General features: G+C 46.5%; 1 protein-coding gene across 1 annotated transcript in view; it reads right to left on the bottom strand.

Annotated features, from left to right (window-relative positions):
• Window positions 1-23688, bottom strand: part of SLC26A8 (solute carrier family 26 member 8) — an 88035-nt gene that overhangs the window by 7618 nt on the left and 56729 nt on the right. Inside the window, exon 16 of the mRNA XM_054980395.1 lies at window positions 9102-9449. Within this exon, the coding sequence (XP_054836370.1) occupies window positions 9102-9449 (348 nt within the window). The remainder of the gene's footprint in view (window positions 1-9101; window positions 9450-23688) is intronic.

Raw genomic sequence — 23688 nt, 5'->3', positions numbered from 1 at the left:
TCAGATATATGGGAAGGAGAAAGACAATTCATGCTTAACAGTGACTACGATTTTTTATTTCAGTATTGAGGATGAATTGTGCAGTCCCAAAACAGCCACTCTGTCAGGTGGTTGTGCCCTAGTAGTGTTTTGTGCTCCCCTCTGCTCGGCTGGTTTCCTTTGGGACAAGAAATCCTCCTGTGGGGCCTTGGTGGTCCCTTGCTTGTCTGAGAATGTGCAGGATGGAGACAGAGTGTGTGCACATGCAGGCTGTAATAGTCCCAAGGGGGCATGGTTCCAGCATCCGAAGAGTTGCTCCCCAGACAGAAACCTCACAGCAGCTCTGCCACCCCCCACTCAATGTTCAAACTGTTCTCCAGCTCCACTGCATGTACTTTTTGTGGGAACACGGATCAGACTTCTGGATCAGACCAGTGGCCTGGCTGGACCAGCAATCTGTCTCTCAGTGACTGAGTGAGTGCCCCAGAAGGCCCACAGCAACTCATAGCCATAAATTGACCTTTTCTCCACAAATGTCACTAATCTTTTTTTAAAGCACTCTGAGCATCCTTGCATCCTGTGGCAGACAGCTCCCCAAGCAAATTATGTATTGTGTGAAGATGCTCAAAATGATGTTTGTTATGAATCTGCTGCCCATCAATTTCACTGGCCCAGAGTTCTAGGATTTTGAGAGATGGAGAAAGTTCCCTCTCCGGGCAAGGTTAGGTAGAATCCCTGAGGTTCCAAATTGTTAACAGAACACTCAGGCCAGGATTGAACTGTCTAGGAAACCAAAGAGCAAAACGTTGTTTCTAGCTTTAAATCCTTTCCTTAAGGCATATAGGGGACAAGTAGGCGGAGTCTTGCGGGAGATCCCTGTGAAAGGCAATAGCTGGAATTGGAAATAAAAATCTCTCTGCCCTCCTTGTCAATAGACACAGCCTGGAGCCCAGTGAGCAGAGCAGCTGCTCGTTGAAGGCTTGGCTTTCTTCTCACAAGAAATGTGGCTGGGAAACAGCCAGTTTTAGGAATGGTTCAGTGGCAGGTCAAGTCCGTGAACATTCAATGTATACATATAAGTTATCCCCCTAGAACTGGATGCAGGTGAAGGTGACATATATTTCTCTTTAACATGACCTGTTCCTAACTCTCCGTGTCAGTGGGGCACAAATGAGCACAGATTCCAGTCAGATGATCCAGTCAGTGTTTATGGGGGAGGGGGTACCCCACCTGATTAGGATCCCCAAGTAGTGGGTAAAATGGCAATATCACCAGTGTAAATGAAGACTGAAAGAGGGTACTTGATTTTGAGACGAACTAGCCCCTTCCAAGATGTGTTGTGAGTTTTGTGTGTGAGTGGGGGGGGGGATGTAGGGTACCCAAAAAGGCCACTTTGGGCCCATTTCTGCCAGAAATGGGGCTGGAACGGAAGGGATCAGATAGGTGCCGGGCGGGGGAAACCTCTCCCGCCTGACACCGACCTGATCCTCGCCGTTTCGTCCCTGATCTGGGCCCAAACGGGCCAGTTTCAGCCATTTGGGGCCAGTTTTAGCCTGGATCACGACGAAACGGCCCAGATCGGGTCTCGTTTCCACTGGGATTGGGGCCAAAACCGCCTGGATTGGGTCAGTGCTGGGCTGGGGACCCCGGGCTGGGGACCCCTCTCCTGCCTGGCATTGACCAGATCTGAGCCATTTTGGGGCCAATCCAAGCCAAAACGTGCCCAAAATGGCTATTTTGAGCCATTTTGGGCCCATTTCAGCCTGGATCGGGCGGTTTTGTCCCGAAGTAGGGCCAAAATGGCCCTGGTGGGCTACTGCCAGTTGGGGGAACGCTCCCCCATCTGGCAGCAGCTGAATCCCAGCCATTTCCAGCCCGATCTTGGCCATTTTGTTCCCCTTTCAGCCCTTTGCGCCCCAATTCAGGCCCCAAATGCCAGATTCAGGCCCCAAAGAGCCAGGATTGGTCCCGAAATGGCCAGGATCAGGCCTCTGACAGGTGGTGGATCACTCTCCCGCTCAGCAGCAGCCTGATCCTGACCTTTTTGGGCCCCCTTTCAGCCATTTTCAGCCCCCTTTTGCCATTTTGGCCCCAATTTCAGCCCTGAATAGCCAGGATTGGGTCCAAAACAGCCGAGATAGGTGATGTCAGGGGGTGTGGCATATGCAAATCAGTTATGCCAATGACACACTTCCAGTAATGTCAAGGGGTGTGGCACATGCTAATGAGTTATGGTAATGAGTTCCTGCAGCTCTTTTTCTATGAAATGACCCCTGGGTGTGGGAAATGTGCTGGGCTTTGATTCTCCCAGAGGATGTCACACTGTCTGTGAGGCTCTTGGAGTCCACACACTAGCCAAGACGACAGCCTGGGAAGAAGTAATTATACTAAGTTTTTCCTTGCAGTGTTCAAAGCAAATGCAAGGATGGAGTTTTACATACAAGAGAGTAGAAGTATTTCCAAACATATGGGAGACTGACATGGGATACTGACAGCTTTCAGGGGGTAGCGGTTAAAGTGGTGGACTAAGACCAGTGTTTTTACTGGTTCAAATTCAGGTTCAAATTCCCACTTGCCACGCAACTCACTGATGACCTTGGACCAGTTACCCAGTCTCAGTGAAGTAATAATAACAATAATAATAACATTCAATTTATAAACCACCCTTCAGGACAACTTCACGCCCACTCAGAGCAGTTTACAAAGTGTGTTATAATTATCCAGTTCTTAAGAACTAAGGCCATGGCCCTTGTATGGAATAATGCCCTACTGGTTGCTGCATCTCAGCAGGGATATTGAAGAGCTGGAAAAGTAGAAGAGATGAAAATCAAAATGTTCAAGGGATTAGAAAACCTTTTCTGAGAGCAAAGGCTAAAGACTCTGGGGCTTTTCAATTTGAAAAAAGATGACTGGTGATTATGCGTGGGGTAGAGAAAGTGGATAAAAAGAGATTTTCCCCTCCCCCATAATACTAGACAACAAGTTAAGGCAGCCGCAAAAAGTGCTTTCTACAATCTCACTCTAGCCTGAAAGATGGCTTCTTACTTCAATGCGGCCGACCTGGTCAACTGGATCCATGCTATGACTTAACTACTGTATTGTATACATAGGTCTCCCATCTAAATAAACTAGGAGGCTCCAATTGGTGCAAAATGCTGCAGCTCAGCTGTTAGCAGGAGGATGCAGGAGCATGAACATCACTACCATGCAAGTCTTCCTTCCATCTTGCAGACACATGCAGCCTAACCATTTACCAGATGAAACATTAGGGACATTGGAGACAACTACTGCTGTGCAACCTGTGTCCCCCTACCTTTCTTAACTCTTGTACATGCACTCTCCATGCTCCATGAAGCCTCAGCTACTTCTCAGCTGCAGTATATTTGCAATCTGGCCAGAGCTTTGGAGGCTGTGACGGCATGGTTGAAACAGAGCAGGCTGAAAATGAACCCAGTGAAGACGGAGGTCCTGCAGCTGGGACGGGGGCTGCCAGATGTTGGGATCCAGCTCCTCCCTCCCTGCAACTTTGCCAGTGGTAAAGAGTCTGGGTGTGCTCCTGGATGCCTCCCTATCGATGGAGGCCCAGGTCACGGCGGTTGCCAAGTCTGCATTTTTCCATCTTCGTCAGATCAGGCAACTTGCCCCTACCTGACGCCCCAGGACCTGGCTACAGTGATCCATGCAACGGTCACCTCCAGGCTAGATTACTGTAACTCACTCTACGCTGGGCTACCCCTGGGCCTGATCCGGAAACTATAACTGGTCCAGAATGCGGCGGCATGGGTCCTGACTGGTATACCTTACCAGTCACACATCACACCTGTCCTGCGCCAGCTGCACTGGCTTCCGGTTGAATTCCGAATCAGGTTCAAAGTTTTGGTTCTTACCTTTAAAGCCCTGAGTGGGTTGGGACCGGCATATCTTTGGGACCACCTCTCCCTGTATGTTCCCCGGAGATCGCTCCGATCAGAGAATAAATATTTACTTGTGGTCCCCGGCCCTCAGGAAGCCCGCCTCACTTCACCAGGACCAGGGCCTTTTCAGTCCTGGCCCCAGCCTGGTGGAACGCTCTGTCAATGGAAACCCGGGCCCAGCGGGACATATTATTGTTCCGCCGGGCCTGTAAGACAGAGCTGTTCCGCCAGGCGTTTGGTGATTGAAGGGGGCGGTGCCATGTTGGCCTCCCACCTTTGGAGTGGGGAAGGTTCTCCCCACCACTGCACCTTGTTAATTTGTTTTATTATTTGTATATTGATTTTAGTTTTTGTTTTTATCGATTTTAACTGTTCACCGCCCAGAGCCCCTGGGGATGGGCGGTATATAAATTGAATAAATAAATAAATAAATAAATCTTCACTGTGAAGTGGCTACAGGAGCAGCTGACTGCTCAGTGGATAACATTTCAACATTAAAAAAACCCTTCCCAATTTTAAAAAAGGAGAGAAGATTCTGGCATCTTCCTATTTTTTTTTTGAGGTAAAAATAAGAACAAAAAGGAAATATCTCTGTCAGTGCAGAGCAGGAAGGACTGGAAATTAGTGGCCTCCTCCCACCAAGAGAGATGGCAAGCCTATCTAATTTATATAGTCCTATCTGTAGAGGGGGAAGCGCAGACCTCACTAGAATGCCCTCCTCTACTCATTGAGGACTTGTGGGACATCTTAAATCAGGAGATGGTCTGGTACATCTGATCAGGAGATGGTCTGGTACAAGTGAACATGAATCTCTCTCTCTCTGAGACATACGATGGCGTTGATCAGGAGCACTGTGAACACTTTGGGCACAGTGGACAGGCCAAAAGGGATGACTCAGAAATACCAACTGATTTTTTTTTCACGCAAAATCTTAGGTATTGTTGATGGGCTGTCAGAATCAGTACATGGAGGTATGCTTCCGTGAGATCTGTAGATGTCATATATTCTTCTGGGTGAATGGCCTCTGTGACTGAGCGCAGAGTCTCCATTTAGAAGTGACGCAACTTGATAAATTTGTTCAAAAAGTTGAGGTCTAATAACACCCTCCAGTCCCTATTCTTTTTAGGGGTTGTGAAGAAGATTGAGTAGACTCCCCCGTCCTCTTTCATTGTGGAGAACATGCTCCACAGCTTGAATGTCCAGAAGGTGTTGGATTACACTTTGAGTTAAGATTTCACATAGGGGAGAAATGACCCAGCGTCGACCGAGGCTTGATGGTAAGGAGTACTTGGCCTCTCACAAGGATGGCTTGTGAGTCCTGTCTTAGAGAGCTTGGTATCAAGGTTGGATCTTTTTCCACGTGTGAAGAACTGTCTGTTTGATCTTGGGACAAAGTAAGCATTATCCCCCACAATACAGTTGGAGAGCTGGGACTGAGAGGAATGGTTTACCCAAGGCCATGTGGTAAGTTCATGGCAGTAGTGAGATTTGAAGCAGCAGAGTACTGCATCACAGTTCACTTACTTAACCACTATACTACAAGTGGGTTCTTGAAAGGACCCCCCCCCCTTATTAAAGAAATGCCTAGATTAACCCCAGGAGGGTCGCTTGGAATCCTTTCTGGACCTCAGTAAAGTGTGTTGTGAATAAAATGGCTGAGGGCCAAGAGATCACCTCTCAGATAGTTTGAGTGTTTTTGGCAACACTTTCTTTTGTCCTGGGTCTCATCCCAGATCTTTCCCAGGGCATCCCCAAATAGCTTGCCTCTCTGAAAGTGGTAAGCCAGAACGATATTTTTAGAATGTAAATCTGCTGGCCATGCTCTTAGTCAAGGGTGCCTACTTGTTACTGCTGCCAAGACCATAGTCCTGGAAGAAAAAGTAAGTGCATCCAGGATGGTGTCTGCCTTGAAAGTACTGGCCTTTAAAATTCTGTTTGCCCCTTCAAGGGGGGCATCTACTGTTGTATGGAAGAAGTGGGATCAGTTTTCTGATTCATACTCCTGATGCTCTGGAGGCAATGGAGGCAATGGCTGTAGCCTTACATGGCCTCGTGAGCTCTCTGCAGCATGGCCTCTCTGTTCTTGTATAAGATGTCTCTGACTGATCCTTGCCCGTCCACTGACAGGAGCCCAGATGACTGAAGTGTAGCCATTGGAGAGTCAATTGCAGGTGCCTGCAACATCTCATAGCAAAGAAAGTTAGTGAGGACAGTCTTTTGACCACATTAGGGAGTTGCTTATTGGTTGATGGTTTAGACCACTCAGCCTTGAGCTGTCTCCCAAAATATTCTGGAAATAGGAGGACCTTTTCTGAGGAACCTTCCCTAGGAAGAGACTCTTGTTTCCCTGGGTCTGGATTTGGTATTCCCTGTCTAAGGGTCTTCCCCCACCCCCCGAGGGTAATTCCCGCAGCCCTAAGCCTGAGAATGTCTTAGGTAGTAAATACTGGTAGACTTCAGATTCATACAACTGGGCTGACTGTTCTGGCAGGGATATTTCCTCCTCCTCCACATCTGAAGGAATTCTTCCTTCTCCTTGTCATTATAGATGTTCTCTGAGGGCAATCCCCCTGCTCAGTGGGTATCCCTGTCTGTTAAACATTACAAGCTGCCTTATTCTGACTCAGACCATCGGTCCATCAAGGTCAGTGTTGTATACTCAGACTGGCAGCAGGTCTCCAGGGTCTCAGGAAGAGGTTTTTTCCCCCATCATCTACCTGATCTTTTTAACTGGAGTTAACAGGGAACAAACCTGGATTCTTCTGCAGGCAAAGCAGAAGCTCTTCCACTGAGCCACAGCCTCACCCGTGGAAGAAGGAGGAGGAGGTAGACACCACACCACTATTAACAGAGCTTTCAGCCTGGCAGAGATTATATATTTCCTCCCTCCTGGTTAGTCTTAGGAAGTTAAAAGTTTCAAAGACACAAGCAAGTTTGTGCCCTTCATACTTTACCCATCTGACGGAGAGAGTCCTGTTGTAAAGGCAGGGCTAGATCTGAAGGGGAAAAGCCTGCTTCAGAATCTCCAGCCAGGAGATTGGCATGGGTGCATTCACTGTTGTGCCGGAGTTGAGGAGATTCCTGGTATCTTTTCTTGCCAAAAGCCTGGGCTGAGGTAATACGCCGACTCCAGCTGCAGAGCAGGAGTGCACAGAATCTTCTGTCTCCCAATCATTGGGATGGGCCTTTTGAAGCTCTTCTGTGGCTCTGAGGCCGACTTGTAGCCAGGAGACCACACAAGCCGTAGAGGCATGTCGGTGCCGACTCCTTGCCGGAAGCATGTACAAGCCAGGAGGCATGTAAGCACCGGATTCATCAATCCCCATCATGTTCGATGTGAATACTGGGAAGCATTCCTCTCTGTTGTCTAGGAAGCTGTCCTCAGAATCCCTGGTGTCCATCTTGTAGGCAGCTGCCCCAAATGGCTGCCGTGATCCTCTCAGTCAGCCAGGGAGAGTAGTAAGAGACAGGAGACGACAGCAAAAAGATAGGGAGGAACTATGAAAGTTTTAAGTCAACAGAGTTTGAAAGACAAAGGAAAGATTACAGGAAGAGAAGAGCAAAGGTGTAGGAATGGGAAAGTGAACGTGAAACCAAAGTCCTACTAAGAAAGTAGCAGAGCTAGTCTGCTACTAGACTGCTCTCCCTGGAGGCAGGAACAGAACTGAAAAGAGGGTGTTCCACATGCCAGACAGGAAGAGGAAGAAAATTAGTTCCTGCCTCCCTGATTGGATGGTGGGAATCACCCAAGATGTCCTCTGCCTCAGAGGGAGAACTATTTATTTATTTATTTATATTTAATTTATATTCCGCCCTCCTCACATCAGCAGGCTCAAGGCAGATCACAACCAAGTTTAAAAACGTATTTCATCATATATACAATTTAAAATCATAAAACATCCTAATACATAGATTAAAATACATGTAAACATATTCACACACACACATATATATGTGTGTGTATGTATGTATGTATGTAAACACAGCAGCACATAATTCAGACGACCTCCTATTTAGCCATCTCCAGAGTATTTTGCCAGGGATGTATGAGAGATGGAGGAGTCACTAGTAGGGAGGGCATATACTGTGCTCCCCCAGCTAGGGGGCACCGCCCGGCATCAACTATATGCCTGGCGGAACAGCTCCGTCTTACAGGCCTGGCGAAATGCTAATAAATCTCGCCGGGCCCTGGTCTCATTGGACAGAGCATTCCACCAGGCTGGGGCCAGGCCTGAAAAAGCCCTGGCCCTGGTTGATGCCAGGCGGGCCTCCCTAGGGCCAGGAATCTTTAATAGATGCTTATCGCTACAGCAAAGAGTCCTCTGGGGTTCATATGGGGAGAGGCGGTACTGCAGATATGCCAGTCCCAGTCCGTATAGGGCTTTATAGGTTAGTACCAAAACCTTGAACCTGATTCGGTACTCCACCGGCAACCAGTGCAGCTGACACAATACTAGCGTTATATGCGTGCGCATTGGTGTTCCGGTGATGACCCATGCCGCTGCATTCTGCACCAGCTGTAACTGCCGGATCAGTTTCAGGGAAAGCCCAGCGTAGAGTGCGTTACAGTAGTCCATCCTAGAGGTGACCATTGCTTGGACCACTGTAGTCAAGTCACAGGATGAGAGATAAGGAGCAAGCTGCCTGGTCTGTCGAAGATAACAGAAACAAGACCTGGCAGTTGCAGTGACCTGATCCTCCATTGTCAAGGAGGAATCCAGGATCACCCCCAAGCTCCTAACTATTGGCTTAGTTGATTTTTTTCTTTCCTCTATGGATGACAATATTAAATGTGGCTTGCAACCCTTTCTAGGAATAGAAATCTAGTGATATCTGTTTGATATCCTTTGAATCTAAACCATTACTTCTAAATATTTATGTTAATGCGATCGTGCTTGCCTTGCCTTACTCTTTTGTGCTGTTTTTAGTCCATTTTGATCCACTTGTTCTTAAAGTGCAATCCTATGCAGAGTTACTCCAGCCTAAGCCTAATCAACTCTATATAAATTCATCAGATCATATACAACATTAAGTTTTTTTGTTTTTACTTTCTGTTGTTCTTCTCCACCATCAGTCCTTTCTGATACCAAGAAAGTTAATTCTCAGGGTTGCGGGACCTGCATGGAATAATGGCCTCATGGGAGCTGCACTGATGGAGATAAGAGTAATTAATAGTGTAACTAAGCTACAATAATTCAGATGACTTACCTCACGTAATAAATAGGAAGCTTGCAAATCCACAAAGTGTACCATGCTGAAATCTAAAATAATGGTGTGGATCAGGTATGCTGCAGACTCTGAATCAATTGGGAACAACTGAGTTGTGGATCTCGTTACAGGAGGGTCTGAGCAAAACCATAATCTGTTTGTGTCTTCCCTTTTCTTTATATAGTCATGTCCTGCTTCCCTTTCTCTGACAACTGGAGCTGGCATAGTCCGAATGTCAGAACTATATCTATTACCAATTCTTGTCAAACGTACCAGAGCCAAAGAAGAAGACGATGAAGTCTCATTAGAAGTATGAACTCGTCTTACAAGTTTTTCTGTGTAAGGTACCTAGAATAGAAGAGAAATTTAATCTTAGGCCAGGATAGGACAATATGTAATTCATCTAAATATTCTTATACCTTTAACATGAGTATTATAAAGATATTTAAGCACAGTCTGATTACAGAAAAAATAATTCACACCCAATATTCTATGATTTTCAAAAGAACTAATTAAAGTTAGAACAAAGTACCATAATTTAAATTTCATCTTTGTAAAAACTCAGTTGCAAGGAGTTTTATGGAAAACGGACCTTTGGACACTTACCGTGAAGGGTCCTTCTCCTCTGAGGAAAGGAGGATATCTTGGGTGATTCCCACCATCCAATCAGGGAAGCAGGAACTAATTTTATTCCTTTTCCTGTCTGGCATGTGGGGCACCCTCTCTTCAGTTCAGGTGACTCCACAAAGCAGTAACATTGAATTTATCATTCAGCAACTGTCAATACTGAGAGAAAGAACATATATTGCATTAACATGTACTGTAAATAAAGCATAGCCCGGAGGAGGCAGAAGAATGAGGCAGCAGGGTAGATGAGGACGAAGACCCAGGGAGGGCAAGATGTCCTCCTTTCCTCAAAGGAGAAGGACCCTTCACAGTAAGTGTCCAAAGGTCCGTTCTCCCTCTGAGATGGACGACATCTTGGGCGACAAAGTAGTTTCCACTTTCTGGGTGGGATGTGTTCTTCGTCTGAGATCATGTGCTGCAGTACTTTTCTACTGCTGTTGGTGTCCACTGAATCATATAGATTTAATTTATAGCATCTCACCAAGGTCGAGATTGATGACCATGTTGCTGGCTTGCAGACTTCTTTTACAGAAGTGTTCCTCTGTAATGCTACATTGGTAGCAGCGCTCCTCACACAGTGAGCCGTTATTCCATTAGGAACCTCTATGATGAGAGCTTTGTTAGCTTTAATAGTGCATGTTTTGCTAATGGCACCTACAGCTACTGAAGGCATTTTCTTCCCTAAATTGAGGGGAGATATATTGATGAACAGTAAGTCCGACTTTCTTATTTGCACTGTTTGGGGCAGATAGGCCTTGAGCTTCCTTCTGACGTCTAGGTTGTGTCAGAGCCTCTTCCTAGTATATTTAGGGTACAGGTAGAAATGTGGTAGCCTTATCTCTTGCAACCTATGGAATTTGGAATAGACTTTTGGAAGAAAGGTGGGGACAGTATAAAGTATTACCTTATCATTATGAAAGATACAGAGTTCAGGGCTGACTGATGGTGCACTTAGGTCTGAGATTCTTCTGGCAAATGTGACCACAATAAGGAAGATGGTCTTCATTCTCAGCCTTCTCAGGGGAACTTCCTTGACCAGTTCAAATGGATGTTTGGTCAGGACTGTGTAAAATGTCCAGAGCTTTCCTCCTGCCCCACTGAGTGAGGGCTTTCCAAGAGGAATTGAACATTCTGACCGTGAACTGTTTTCTGGATGCTAGGAGAGTGTCGGCCACCTCTCCAGAATATCCCCATCTTAGGAAGATTTTCCTTTCTATTTCCACACAGTTAAGCAGAGTGAGTCTAAATGAGAGTGTCAAATCATTTCTTGCTGTAACATGGCCGGAGAGGTCAGTAGGATGAGGGGTGGAGATATCACCATATGTTGGAATGTGGAAAAGCACAGTCTGCAGGGCCAGGAAGAGGCAATCACTAGCACTTTGTTCCCTGTTCCTTGATCCTTCTCAGGAGTTTGGGTATTACTGGTAAGGGTGGTAATGTGTAGAGGAGGCCTAATGGCCACTGCGATGTCAGGGCATCTGCTTGTGGGTGGAACAAACCTTGTCATGTACCTTGGTAGTTGATGGTTGTTTTGGGACGCAAATAGGTCCATCAGAGGTGTTGCAAAGTGCGATGTTATCCATTAGATGAGATCTTTCTTAAGGGACTATTCCCCTTGTTGAATGGTCTACCTGCTCAGCCAGTCTGCCTGGACATTGGATATGCCTTTGATGTATTCAGTTCTGACTGAGGCTAGGTGACCTTCCTCCCAGGTAAGTATCCTTGTCACCTCCTTGTGCTGCCTTGAGGTCTTGGATCCCCCCTGCAGTTTACATATGTCTTGTTTGCGACCTTATCCATACAGATCAGGATGTATGAGTTCACTATATGATCGCTGAACTGGAACAGGGCCAGACAAATCGCTTACATTTCCAAAACATTACTAGAAGACATGCTTAACCTGTGATGCTTGCATCTGTAAATACTTGTTGTTCTTGAGGGGTCATGAATCTTTTGATCTGAAGTGGTACCTGAATGGGAAGATCTGCCCTCTCCATGATCTGTTGTTAATAAGATCTGAGATAGGTCTGAAGCAGTCTTGCATATAGATGACCCCAAGGTATCGCCTTGATTCTGGCCACTAGCAAATCCATCAGTTTGGGTAGTATCATGAGAAGTGATTTTCACTCTGATGACAGTCTCAGCGAGCTGTCTTCCTGACCTTTTCTTTGGTGAGGGATAGACAACACTCTTTTGATGATCATAGCCTGGTGTTCCAGCTTGTAGGAACAGAATGGTGATCTGAGTGTCATGGTAAGATTTTTCTTTTGAACTTGATCTCATCAGGAGATGGTCTGGTACAAGTGAACATGAATCTCTCTCTCTCTGAGACATACGATGGCATTGATCAGGAGCATTGTGAACACTTTGGGCACGGTGGACAGGCCAAAAGGGATGACTCAGAAATACCAACTGATTTTTTTTTCACGCAAAATCTTAGGTATTGTTGATGGGCTGTCAGAATCAGTACATGGAGGTATGCTTCCGTGAGATCTGTAGATGTCATATATTCTTCTGGGTGAATGGCCTCTGTGACTGAGCGCAGAGTCTCCATTTAGAAGTGACGCAACTTGATAAATTTGTTCAAAAAGTTGAGGTCTAATAACACCCTCCAGTCCCTATTCTTTTTAGGGGTTGTGAAGAAGATTGAGTAGACTCCCCCGTCCTCTTTCATTGTGGAGAACATGCTCCACAGCTTGAATGTCCAGAAGGTGTTGGATTACACTTTGAGTTAAGATTTCACATAGGGGAGAAATGACCCAGCGTCGACCGAGGCTTGATGGTAAGGAGTACTTGGCCTCTCACAAGGATGGCTTGTGAGTCCTGTCTTAGAGAGCTTGGTATCAAGGTTGGATCTTTTTCCACGTGTGAAGAACTGTCTGTTTGATCTTGGGACAAAGTAAGCATTATCCCCCACAATACAGTTGGAGAGCTGGGACTGAGAGGAATGGTTTACCCAAGGCCATGTGGTAAGTTCATGGCAGTAGTGAGATTTGAAGCAGCAGAGTACTGCATCACAGTTCACTTACTTAACCACTATACTACAAGTGGGTTCTTGAAAGGACCCCCCCCTTATTAAAGAAATGCCTAGATTAACCCCAGGAGGGTCGCTTGGAATCCTTTCTGGACCTCAGTAAAGTGTGTTGTGAATAAAATGGCTGAGGGCCAAGAGATCACCTCTCAGATAGTTTGAGTGTTTTTGGCAACACTTTCTTTTGTCCTGGGTCTCAACCCAGATCTTTCCCAGGGCATCCCCAAATAGCTTGCCTCTCTGAAAGTGGTAAGCCAGAACGATATTTTTAGAATGTAAATCTGCTGGCCATGCTCTTAGTCAAGGGTGCCTACTTGTTACTGCTGCCAAGACCATAGTCCTGGAAGAAAAAGTAAGTGCATCCAGGATGGTGTCTGCCTTGAAAGTACTGGCCTTTAAAATTCTGTTTGCCCCTTCAAGGGGGGCATCTACTGTTGTATGGAAGAAGTGGGATCAGTTTTCTGATTCATACTCCTGATGCTCTGGAGGCAATGGAGGCAATGGCTGTAGCCTTACATGGCCTCGTGAGCTCTCTGCAGCATGGCCTCTCTGTTCTTGTATAAGATGTCTCTGACTTGCCCGTCCTCTGACAGGAGCCCAGATGACTGAAGTGTAGCCATTGGAGCGTCGATTGCAGGTGCCTGCAACATCTCATAGCAAAGAAAGTTAGTAAATACAGTTTTTTTTAAAAATCACATTAAGGAACTGCTTATTGGCTGATGGTTTAGACCACTCAGCCTTGAGCAGTCTCCCAAAATATTTTGGAAATGGGAGGACTTTTTCTGAGGAACCTTCCCTAGGAAGAGACTCTTGTTTCCCTGGGTCTGAATTTGGTATTCCCTGTCTAAGAGTTCTCCTCCCCTGAGGGTAATTCTTGTAGCCCTAATTAGCCTGAAGTCCTAATAAGAAAGTAGCGGAGCCAGTCTGCTTCTAGACTGCTCTCCCTGGAGGCAGGAACAGAACTGAAGAGAGCGTGTCCCACACACCAGACAGGAAAAGAAAGAAAATTAGTTCCTGCCTCCCTGATTGGATGGTGGGAATCACCCAAGATGTCCTCCACCTCAGAGGGAGAACATAAAGCTCTTGTTTCAATAGACACAAGATAATGAAGCTAGGCATTCAGTATCTGTTTGGTGTGTGCTGAATAGTGATTCTCAACACAAATTCTGATGCAATGTGGGATTAAAAAGTTAATGTGACTTTCTCAATTTGGTTCATAGGCTTGAGTGCAGGTAGAGAAATGTATTACTATACCACCACCCCCAGCATACTGTGCAAATTTAGAATGCTCTTGGTGCTGAAAATAAAGGAAAATCCCATCAATGCCATCCCCAGCGGTGCTGGGTCAGCATGCACAAGACTATATTTAGGGTTCCCATCCCCCCGCTTGAGGCGGGGGATCCCCCAATCCCACCCTCCTTTCACGCCCACTTACCTGGCTGGCGGGGGGGGGGGCGCGGCGCACCCCTGGGAGCGGGGTGCGCTCCTATGCCATGAGAGCAGGCCAAGCGCCACTGGGTGCAGGGTGTGCTCCTGCGCAACGAGAGCGGGCGGCGGCGGCAGTGGCAGAGAGAAAGCAGGCGGCGGTTGCATGAGCACGTCGCTCTCACCGCTGTTGCTGCGGCCGCCGTGCTCTCTCTCTCTCACTGTGGCTGCTGCCGCCCCTGTGCAGCCGGCGCTGGCAGGGACAAGGGGTCCGGTGGTGGCGGTGGTGAGAGAGCGAGCTGCGGTGGCCATGGCCTGCTCTCTTTCTTGCCACCACTGCCGCTGCCGCGCCCCTTGTCCCTGCTGGCGCTGGTTGCACAGGTACAGCGGCCACCACTGCGAGACAGAGAGCAGGCCATGGCCACCGCAGCTCGCTCTCTTGCTGCGGCTGCTGCTGCCCCTGTCGGCAGGGAGAAGGGGTGCGGCAGCAGCAGCAAGAGAGCTTCCTGCTCTCTCCGCCCTCTCCGGCGCGCATGACATCGTCATGCGGGCGCCTTTGACCCTGCATGATGATGTCACTCCCGGAAGTGACATCATCATGCACACTGGGAGCGCACGCGCTTCACACACGCGCGTTCACAACAGCGAGAGGACCAAGGAGGTAGGGGCTGGCATCCCAGTCTCCCACTGGGAGACTTGAGGGACCTGGCAACCTTAACTATATTACTGTTGAGAACTGAGGACCCAAGCATTGAGCTTCAGAAAGGAACACAAGGGGGGGGAAGTTATTTCATTCTCACACATGATTAAAAAAATACTTCTAAAGCACACCTATGAGGGCTTTCCCAGTGCACTGAATGGCATCACTGATTACCAGCACTGCTGACACGAATGGGTAAATCAGTCAGGAACAGAGGTTTACTTGCACTGGCTCAATAATCCTTTGTGCAGCATGTGCAGTATAGCATAGGATTGGGCACTTCAACTTTTCTGCATGTGTTCCAATATTTATATTTTCCACTGGACATATTTTTTTAGGCCTTTAAAGCTTAACAGGCAAGATTTAGTGATCTACTAGCATGAATAAGGGGTCTTTGTACAAGGATTACAATTCTTCCCTACTTTCCCTAGAAGTCACATCTGACCCCAGGAAAGTTGATTCCCAGGTGGAACACTTTGTCAGAAGTAGGAGGGGGGAGCAGTTTTGTCCCTTTCTCCTTCCTCAGTGCAGTCCACCAATTTATGTCACTATTACTCCACAGAAATCCTGCAAATCTACTTTCCCAAGATCTAAAATGGGCTCTGTGGGGTTGGGAAATCAGGCAGAACCTTCCCTGACAGATCACTGAATGCAACCCAATGTGTTTATATATAAATGGAAATTTTAAGGTTTTAAAGTATTTTAAATAATTTTAAAATAAAACAAAGTACAGAATTTACATAAGTTGAAATTGTACATAAGGATATATACCATCACTTACTTTAGTGCTCCAAAATGCAACAAACAATGACCATCTTTCCACACATCTATTTTTAAAAACAGTTTCATTTATTTGGTTTCCATAAAAGTAGGTAAATTTTGTTAACGGAGGAATTCTCCAAATATAGTTCAAATATTCAAAGATAGAGGGAGGTTTGAATTTTTCCTCCATTTGGCTGCAATAGCTATTTTAGCAATAAGGGTCAGTAAACACAGTGTTAATTCAAAATTAGTATCTAACACACTGTCTTTTAAATAACACAAAATAATTATTTTAGGATCCATAGGGATTTCATAATCCAAGACTTCATTTAATATTTTAGCGATTATATCCCAAAATTCTTAATCTTATGACAGTACCAAAAGATATATATCAAGTCTGCTGAAAAGGAACGACACCTCCAATAATGGCCCACATAGTTTACATAAACACAAAGTAGCTTGTGAAACAATCTGTTCCTATGCTGTTTTAACTTGTATTTTCTCAATGTTATTTATAATATGCCTCACTTGGAGGTATTACAAAAATAAAGGACATGTTTCTATCTGAAATTGTGTATAGATGTATAAGTAATAGGAATTAAATGAAAGCATTTACCTCAGTGACACTGGTCTGGAAAATCCAACATCACCAGGAAATACTCTGGAGTGCTATTAAACAGTAATTTAGTGATAGAACACAAACAGTAGAAATTAACTTTCGAGGTAGGAAATAATTTAAAATTGCTGGTCTGGTTAGGATATCAGCAGTAACAAATGAACCTGCTTCCTAACAATCTTTTAAAAATATATCTTTAAAATGGAAACAGAGATTTTAAATAAATGGCAGAGACTTATTCTTACCCTCCTAGAATATCAGCTTCTACTTTACGTGGAAATGAGAATAAAGGAGGCATGGGTTTATTAATATAGTCCTTTATTATTAAGCAGTAAAATTGGCTTCTTGGAACACCCTGATTAATCTGGATGAATTGATACACAAAATAAATTTGTGGGATTACATTTGGTTTCCTGAGAGTAACCCTAGGAGTGGGGTTGGCAAACTTGGCATTCGTCAGCTCACTAAGCTGCTGCAGGCTGTAACACCCCGTAAAAGCAGTGAATACTTAAGCCTGCAAAAACATCTTGGAGCTCATAGGAAAAGACCAGCTTCCCTCTCCCCCAACTCTACAGCTGTGGCCCTGCCCAAAAGCCCTGGCAGTGTACAGGATGCCAACTACAGCCACAACCAATCACCTCCCTCCCCGGTAGTAAATAAATCTCTTCTACAGCACCCAATCATTGGCCCATCAGCACTATATAAACAGCATCCAAGATGCTTCACAGGACAATAGATAGGTGTGCGTGTGGAAAACCTCCCTGTCCCACAGGGTTGTTTTTGTATGAAGGGCAGAAGCACAACACTCAAAGCTGGACATGAATCCTCACCTCCAAAGTAGCAGTGCTATCACCAGCCTTTTTGACTAGCCCTCAACTTGAGACCAAGAGGCGAATCCTGATTCTCAAGTCCTACAGGGTTTAAACAAAACAGAAGTCAGCCCTGCAAAGAAGGATACTTTGCAGACTGAATTTCACAAAATAATTACTTGGGTAGTTATAGCAAATAAGCCAAAGCGCTGGATTCACACTGAAGTGTTGCAAAACACAAAGATATATTTATTAAAGTTTATTAAAAGAATTGCAAGAAAGCAGAAATTATAGAAGTGTGCAAAACAGAAGAAAATAATAACAAGCTAAATAAGTAAGCTAGCAAACACAGGAAAGGCTTTCAGTCATAAACCAGATGCTACCTTTCAGCTAGAGCACAAATGACCAGATCAAAGATTCAGAGTTCCAAGTTCAGAGAACAAAAACAAGATGGCATAAAGTTATTGGCGTCCACCAGCAACCATCTTAACAAGAATGGAATCCAGGGACAAAAGGTCTGATCCCTAAACAAAATCTGATCCTTAGGAAGGATAAAACCAGTCTAAGGGTTCAAGTTTTAAGGCTACCTGCTTGCAGTGGCCTGACCAGCTTGACTAATCAGTGAAGAGCTCATCCTGTGATGACAGGGCCATTGCAGTCAGCACATCCTCACAGGTGAGAATAAATCACTCCACTCCCAGAGTGCTATGTGATGACGAGATGGAATGCAGGTGCAAAAACTCCCCTCAATGTTCTGGCCTTGAAGTTCTCTGATCTTCACCTGGGACTCCATCTCACTCCCTTATCTGTTGTAAGAACTTGGTGTTGTCCTGACTGCACTTTCCCAAAACGTAATGGGGGTCCAATGACACCCTGAAGGTCTCCAACCCCTTCCCCCCTCACCCTGCTGCCTGCTGCATTCAGCTTACATGGGGGAAGGGACCAGTGAGTGGTCTGAGCAGGTGTGGCTGCTCTGGGAAAGGGAGAGGTCTCTGGGTCTCACACTTCCCCACAACACTGCTGGCATCTGATAAACCATGCTTGTTGCTGGTACAGGTACAGGGGCATCGTGGTGGACTCAAGGGAGACAGGGCATGTTCATGGTTAGCCAGTTGTCACTGGCAGGAACACCTCCTGGCATCATGGCAAAGCTGCCGAGGCTGGATGCAGGGTGTGTCCTGCTGCCGGAGGGGCAAGAGGAGAGTCCTCAGGGGTAGGAGCTGGCATGAGGGCCTGGATCCCTGCTAAAGGCCTCCGAGCAGCCCTCTGTGCATGCCTGCCTGTCCTCATTGTCTCTAGCAAGAGCCACCAGCTTCTCTAAGAATTGAGTTGCTACCCCCAAATATATCACCAAAAACTCCATGTCCTGGCAGGGCCCCACAAGGATTGGTATTGGGATACCACTGTCTGCTGTTCTGATCTTCTGCAGTGTAAATGCTATGAATTGCTATTTTCTGTGGTTCATGTGAATGACAGTGATGAGTTGATCATGGGGTTAACTGGAGGGGAGAAAAGATGGGTCAACAATATGGAAGCATGATGGCAACAAACACATTATATCAGTTTCTAAACTCTCTCACCTATCTCCTTCCACAGATCCTTCTACAGATCCTTCAGATCCTTTTTCTCAAATTATAAGGAATTGTCTCTAATTATGACTGAGTAGAATAGCACTTGCTGATTAACTGTGCAAAAGAGATTATAAAATTAGGCATGGGGTAGAGAGAGTGCACCAAGACAATCTTTTTTCCCTCTCCCAAAATACTAGAACTTGGAGGTATCCAATGAAGGAAATTTATGGGCAGGAGATTTATGACAGACAAAATGAAATGCTTGACTCAATGAGTAATTAAAATGTGGAATTAACTGTCTGAGGATGTAGTGATAGCCACAGGCATAGATGGCTTTGAAAGAGGATTAGACAGACTCATGGAAAATAAGTCTGTATCAATGGCTACTATTATACATGGTGACCAAAGGCAATAAACCTCTAAACAGCAGTGGCAGGAGGCAACATGATGGGAAGGCAACAGCCTCTATGCCCTGTTGTCAGTCTTCCAAAGTAACTGGTTGGCCACTATCCACTATGTGAGACAGAGACCCCCTCACCTCTGCAGGAGTATACCGCATACCCTGCAGCTGTGAACAAGTTTACATCAGGACCACACAGCGTAGCATCCAGACAAGAATAAAAGAACACGAAAGATACTACAGACTTGGCCATCCGGAAAAATCAGCAGTGGTTGAACATAGCCTAACTCAAACAGGACACAGTATCCTATTCTAGGACACTAAAATACTGGACAACACTTCCAACTACTTCGTCAGATTGCACAGGGAAGCCATTGAAATTCATAAGCATAAGCACAATTTCAACAGGAAAGAAGAGGCTTTAAGAATGAATAGAGCATGGTTTCCAGTCCTGAAAAACACCAGGCTAACAAAATACTCTATACCCTACAATAGCCCTGCAGAGAAGATTAGCATATCAAGCACCAATCCATATGCAAAAGAACCTCCTCAGGATAGAGTGAAGCCTCCCTCCATTAGCATTCCACGCCCTGGGAAACTCTTACAGGATGACTCAGCCCAACCTCACCTTCCTGAGTAGATATAAATTACCTGCCAACATCTTTTCCACACTGTGACACTGAGAGATCTCTGTCTTTTGGTGCTACACCTCTGAAGATGCTAGTCACAGCTGCTGGTGAAATGTCAGGAACTACAATGACAGGACCACGGCTATACAGCCCAGAAAATCCACAACAACCATATTGTTCTTTGTTTTTCTTATAAAATGCAGCTAGAGAGATGATCTTTCTTCTTTATTTTATCTATTTATTTATGCCATTTATAGTCCACCTTTCTCACTGAGACTCAAGGTGGATTACACAGTATGAGATTAGTACAATCAGTAACAAGTACATTTCAATACAGTATCAAGGACATTTCCATAAACAATGCCATTGGGTAAATAGATACAAGTTTAAAAGACATAGTATTAGCAAGAATCCAATACAGAGTAGAAAAAAAAACTCGAACAATCAATTATAGGGCTGACATTAGACAACATGGAGCACCAGTAGTATATAGGACTACATATTTAAAGTAGCAGATAATACATAAGGCAGATAATACATAAGGTCCCCAACTCATTAGCGAAGCATCTGAGACCCCATCCCTACAATACAGCCCTCCCATTTGAGTAAAAAGCCTTTTTGAATAGTTCAGTTTTGAATCATTTACGAAAAGCCAGTAGAGTGGGGGATTTTCTGACTTTCTCAGGCAGGTCATTCCACAGGATAGGGGCCACCACAGAGAAAGCCCATGTACGGGCTCCTTCTGACTTTACCCATATGCAGCCTGGCACCTGCAGGGGACCCTGTTCAGATGAGCGAAGCTGCCGTGGAGGAACATACGGAGGGAGGCGGTCCCGTAGGTATGCCAGACCAAAGCTGTGAAGAACTTTGTATGTAAGAACTAATACCTTGAACTGAGCACAGTAACTGATGAGTAGCCAGTGGAGCGACTGTAGGATGGGAGTGATGTTCATGCTCCTGCTCGCTCCTGATAACAATCAAGCTGCAGCATTTTGCACTAATTGGAGCCTCCTTGTTAACTTAGATGAGAGACCTATGTATAGAGCATTACAACAGTAAAGCCTTGATGTTACCATAGCATGGATCCAAGCGGCCAGGTCAGCCATGTCAAGATAAGAAGCCATCTTCCAGGCTAGAGTGAGGTTGTAGAAAGCATTTTTTGCCTCTGCTTTAACTTGTTTTTCTAGTAATAACGCTGAATCCAGTATAGCCCCTAGGCTCTTAACTGAGTCTGCAAGGGTCAGGCAAACTCCATCGGAAGTGGGGAGTACAATGTCCTTCAAGATCTCTGCCTTCCCAACAAGCATCACTTCAGTCTTCTCTGGGTTCAACTTCAATTTGTTGTTTTTCAACCATTTCACCACAGCTGTCAAGCGGCAATCTAAGATTTCTACTGCATTCTGTGGGGACCTGGCTAGCTAGATATAGAATTGGGTGTCATCTGCATATTGATGATATCCAACTGCATCGTTGTGAATGAGTTCTCCCAAAGGCTTTATGTAGAGGTTGAATAACATGGGAGATAAGATTGCACCTTGCGGAACCCCACAAGGTAGTTCCCATTCCGGAGACAGCTGATCTCCAACAGCAACCTTTTGAGACAGCCTTCATGGCATCCCAGACCATACTTTGGGAGGTTTCCACGTTAGAGTTAATCCTGAAATAATCTTCTAGTTCCTTTTCTATTTCTCTGGAAAATAACTGATCAAATAAAAGGGATTTGTTTAATGTCCAATGGAAGTCTTGTCTGGTCATTGTGTCTGTGGCAGAATGGGCGCTGGCTCTCAGTCCAGGCAACTGAGCCGCCATCAGTGGCCTGCTAGCCCCGCTATCTACCTCCCACCGTCCCTGGTGGGTGTGGCTCACCTTCTTCGTCACTGCCACCACTCACTGAATTGTACACCACCTGACTGAGGGGCAGTGAGACCCCTCTGGCTGAATTTCCCTACTGGGAAGTGAATTCCCCAATCTTTGGGTGGGCCCTGGAGAATTGGCAACCCACCAAGGTCTGGCCTGATCAGTTCTCCTGGGCTCCCTCCCTTCCTGTAGCATGCCAAGTGGGGGAGGTTACGTAGTCAGAGCACCACAAGGTCCTTTATATTCCAAAAAAGTATAATTTAATAACTATATACAGAGCACTATATACAAAGCAGGTAAAGGCACAACACATAGGGGTAGACCCCCATGTTCAGAACTCATAGGGCAGAAAATCAAACTGAAGAGAACCGCTGTCTGCTTTCCCTACCACACTGTTCCCTACTCTACCTTAAGGGGGTGGTGCTCTGAGGGAAGGTTCACCTTTTATTTCCTTTCTGCTGCCTCCCAGGCCCTCCACATTTAGGGCCTAGGCTGTCAGGTCCAGTATGTATATAAACTGTACTGACTCCATTTTCTAATGCTTCTAGTGTTTAAGTGCTTTTTCCCCAGGTGCACCAGTTCCCAGGCAGCATTCCCACCAGAGGAGATTGTTGTGTCTAACACCGTTCCACCAAGCATTGGCCTTGAAGGAGAGCAGCTTCCCAGGACTGAAAGATGTTGTTTTGAGAACTGTGGGGGGAGGCTGTTCCAGATGGGTATTGTTACTCTGTATCCTATGCTTGCTCTTCATTGGTAACAATGATCATGTACCATCCTGAGTCTTCTATTCAGGACAGTGGACTATAATGGACCTTTTCTGCAATAAAACTTCCTTTGCCAGACACTGGACTTATTCTTGCTTCTAAAGGGAACCTTGCAGAGAGTGCCTTATCTAGCCACAGTCTGACATTTTGTTACCAATCATGCCTGAGTCGGGCCCAGCGGATTCCAAGGCAGTCCCGGACAGGGATCCTTTGTTTGATCCGTATGCGTTCCCCGACAGTCAACCAGTGCAACCCCAAGAATCGCAGGTGCCAGCCGGGGCTGGTGCTTCGACGCCTACACCGCCTCTCATCGACCTCAGCAGTGAGGGGACAAGGCCGAGGGCTACAGCTCTTCCCTTGCTCTCGCTACCCACCCCGTCGGAGTGGGGAGCCCGACCCCGAGAAACACGGGAGCGCCGGGCCGGAGGGCTACATCCAAGAATTTCGATGGACGGGCGCCGAAGCCTAGAGACGGTCCCTGAGCTGGACAGCAGCCAACCGTGGCTGTTTTGGAACCGGACGACCGAACGGACGGACGGGAATACATCTCACCGCGGCGCCCTGAGTTGGGATTATTCGGAACTTGCCCCGTGGAAAGAGCCAACGGAAGTTTCTGAGCAAAGTTGGGTGCAAATACAAAGCCGTACCCATGCTGTAGACTCCGGCATCTCGGCCGTGACGGGCCTAGCCAAAGGAATTCTAGCAGCGAGATCGCGAGTCGATCAAGGTGATCCTCCGCCCTGGGGGCCGTTTTCCCCGGTGAGTACAACTGAAGGAGGTTCCGTGATGGGGCAACCGGGCCCTAGCCGAATGCAACAGTTGGAAGCTAGGCTGATCGATATGGAGGAAAGTTTGGCTCATGCCATTCACCTAATCTCGTCAATGGGGGCAGGAGAGAGAATCTCGCCTGAAGAAATGGCGATACAAATTGCCACCCTTCAAAGTGTCATGTCCTATCCAGTGGAGGTCGACCTGCAGCAGCCGCTACCTTCGGGGGAGGAGGAATCCTACCCTGAAGAACCGGGAGAATCGCCCGCGGAACACCCTGGACTAAACGAAACTCCGCCGAGCGGGGATACTCCAGTTGAGGTGCCCGGAGAGAATCCAACGGAAACCCCTAAATTGGACGGGGATCCGTCTCCGGAGGAGACTCCAGCGGAGGAGCCAAGAGAAGGAGAGGGACCAACCCGTCTAACCGAGACGACAGTGATACACCCTCCCGCCTCTCCAACAACAGTTCGGCCGGGTCAGACGGAAGAACTCCCGGCCCCTGCTGAGGAGGAATTACCGCAGCGACCGCTAGAAGTGGTTCCTAATCAGCAAACCCCGGGAGAAGATCTACCGGCGCCACAAGACCAGCCTGTGCGTCCCAGAGACACGACACCAAGAGGGGCAA

Source organism: Eublepharis macularius, chromosome 5 (assembly GCF_028583425.1).
Source record: "Eublepharis macularius isolate TG4126 chromosome 5, MPM_Emac_v1.0, whole genome shotgun sequence".
Classification (NCBI taxonomy): Eukaryota; Metazoa; Chordata; class Lepidosauria; order Squamata; family Eublepharidae; genus Eublepharis; species Eublepharis macularius.
Note: the sequence above shows the minus strand (reverse complement) of the source record. Positions and strands in the feature narration are given on the sequence as shown.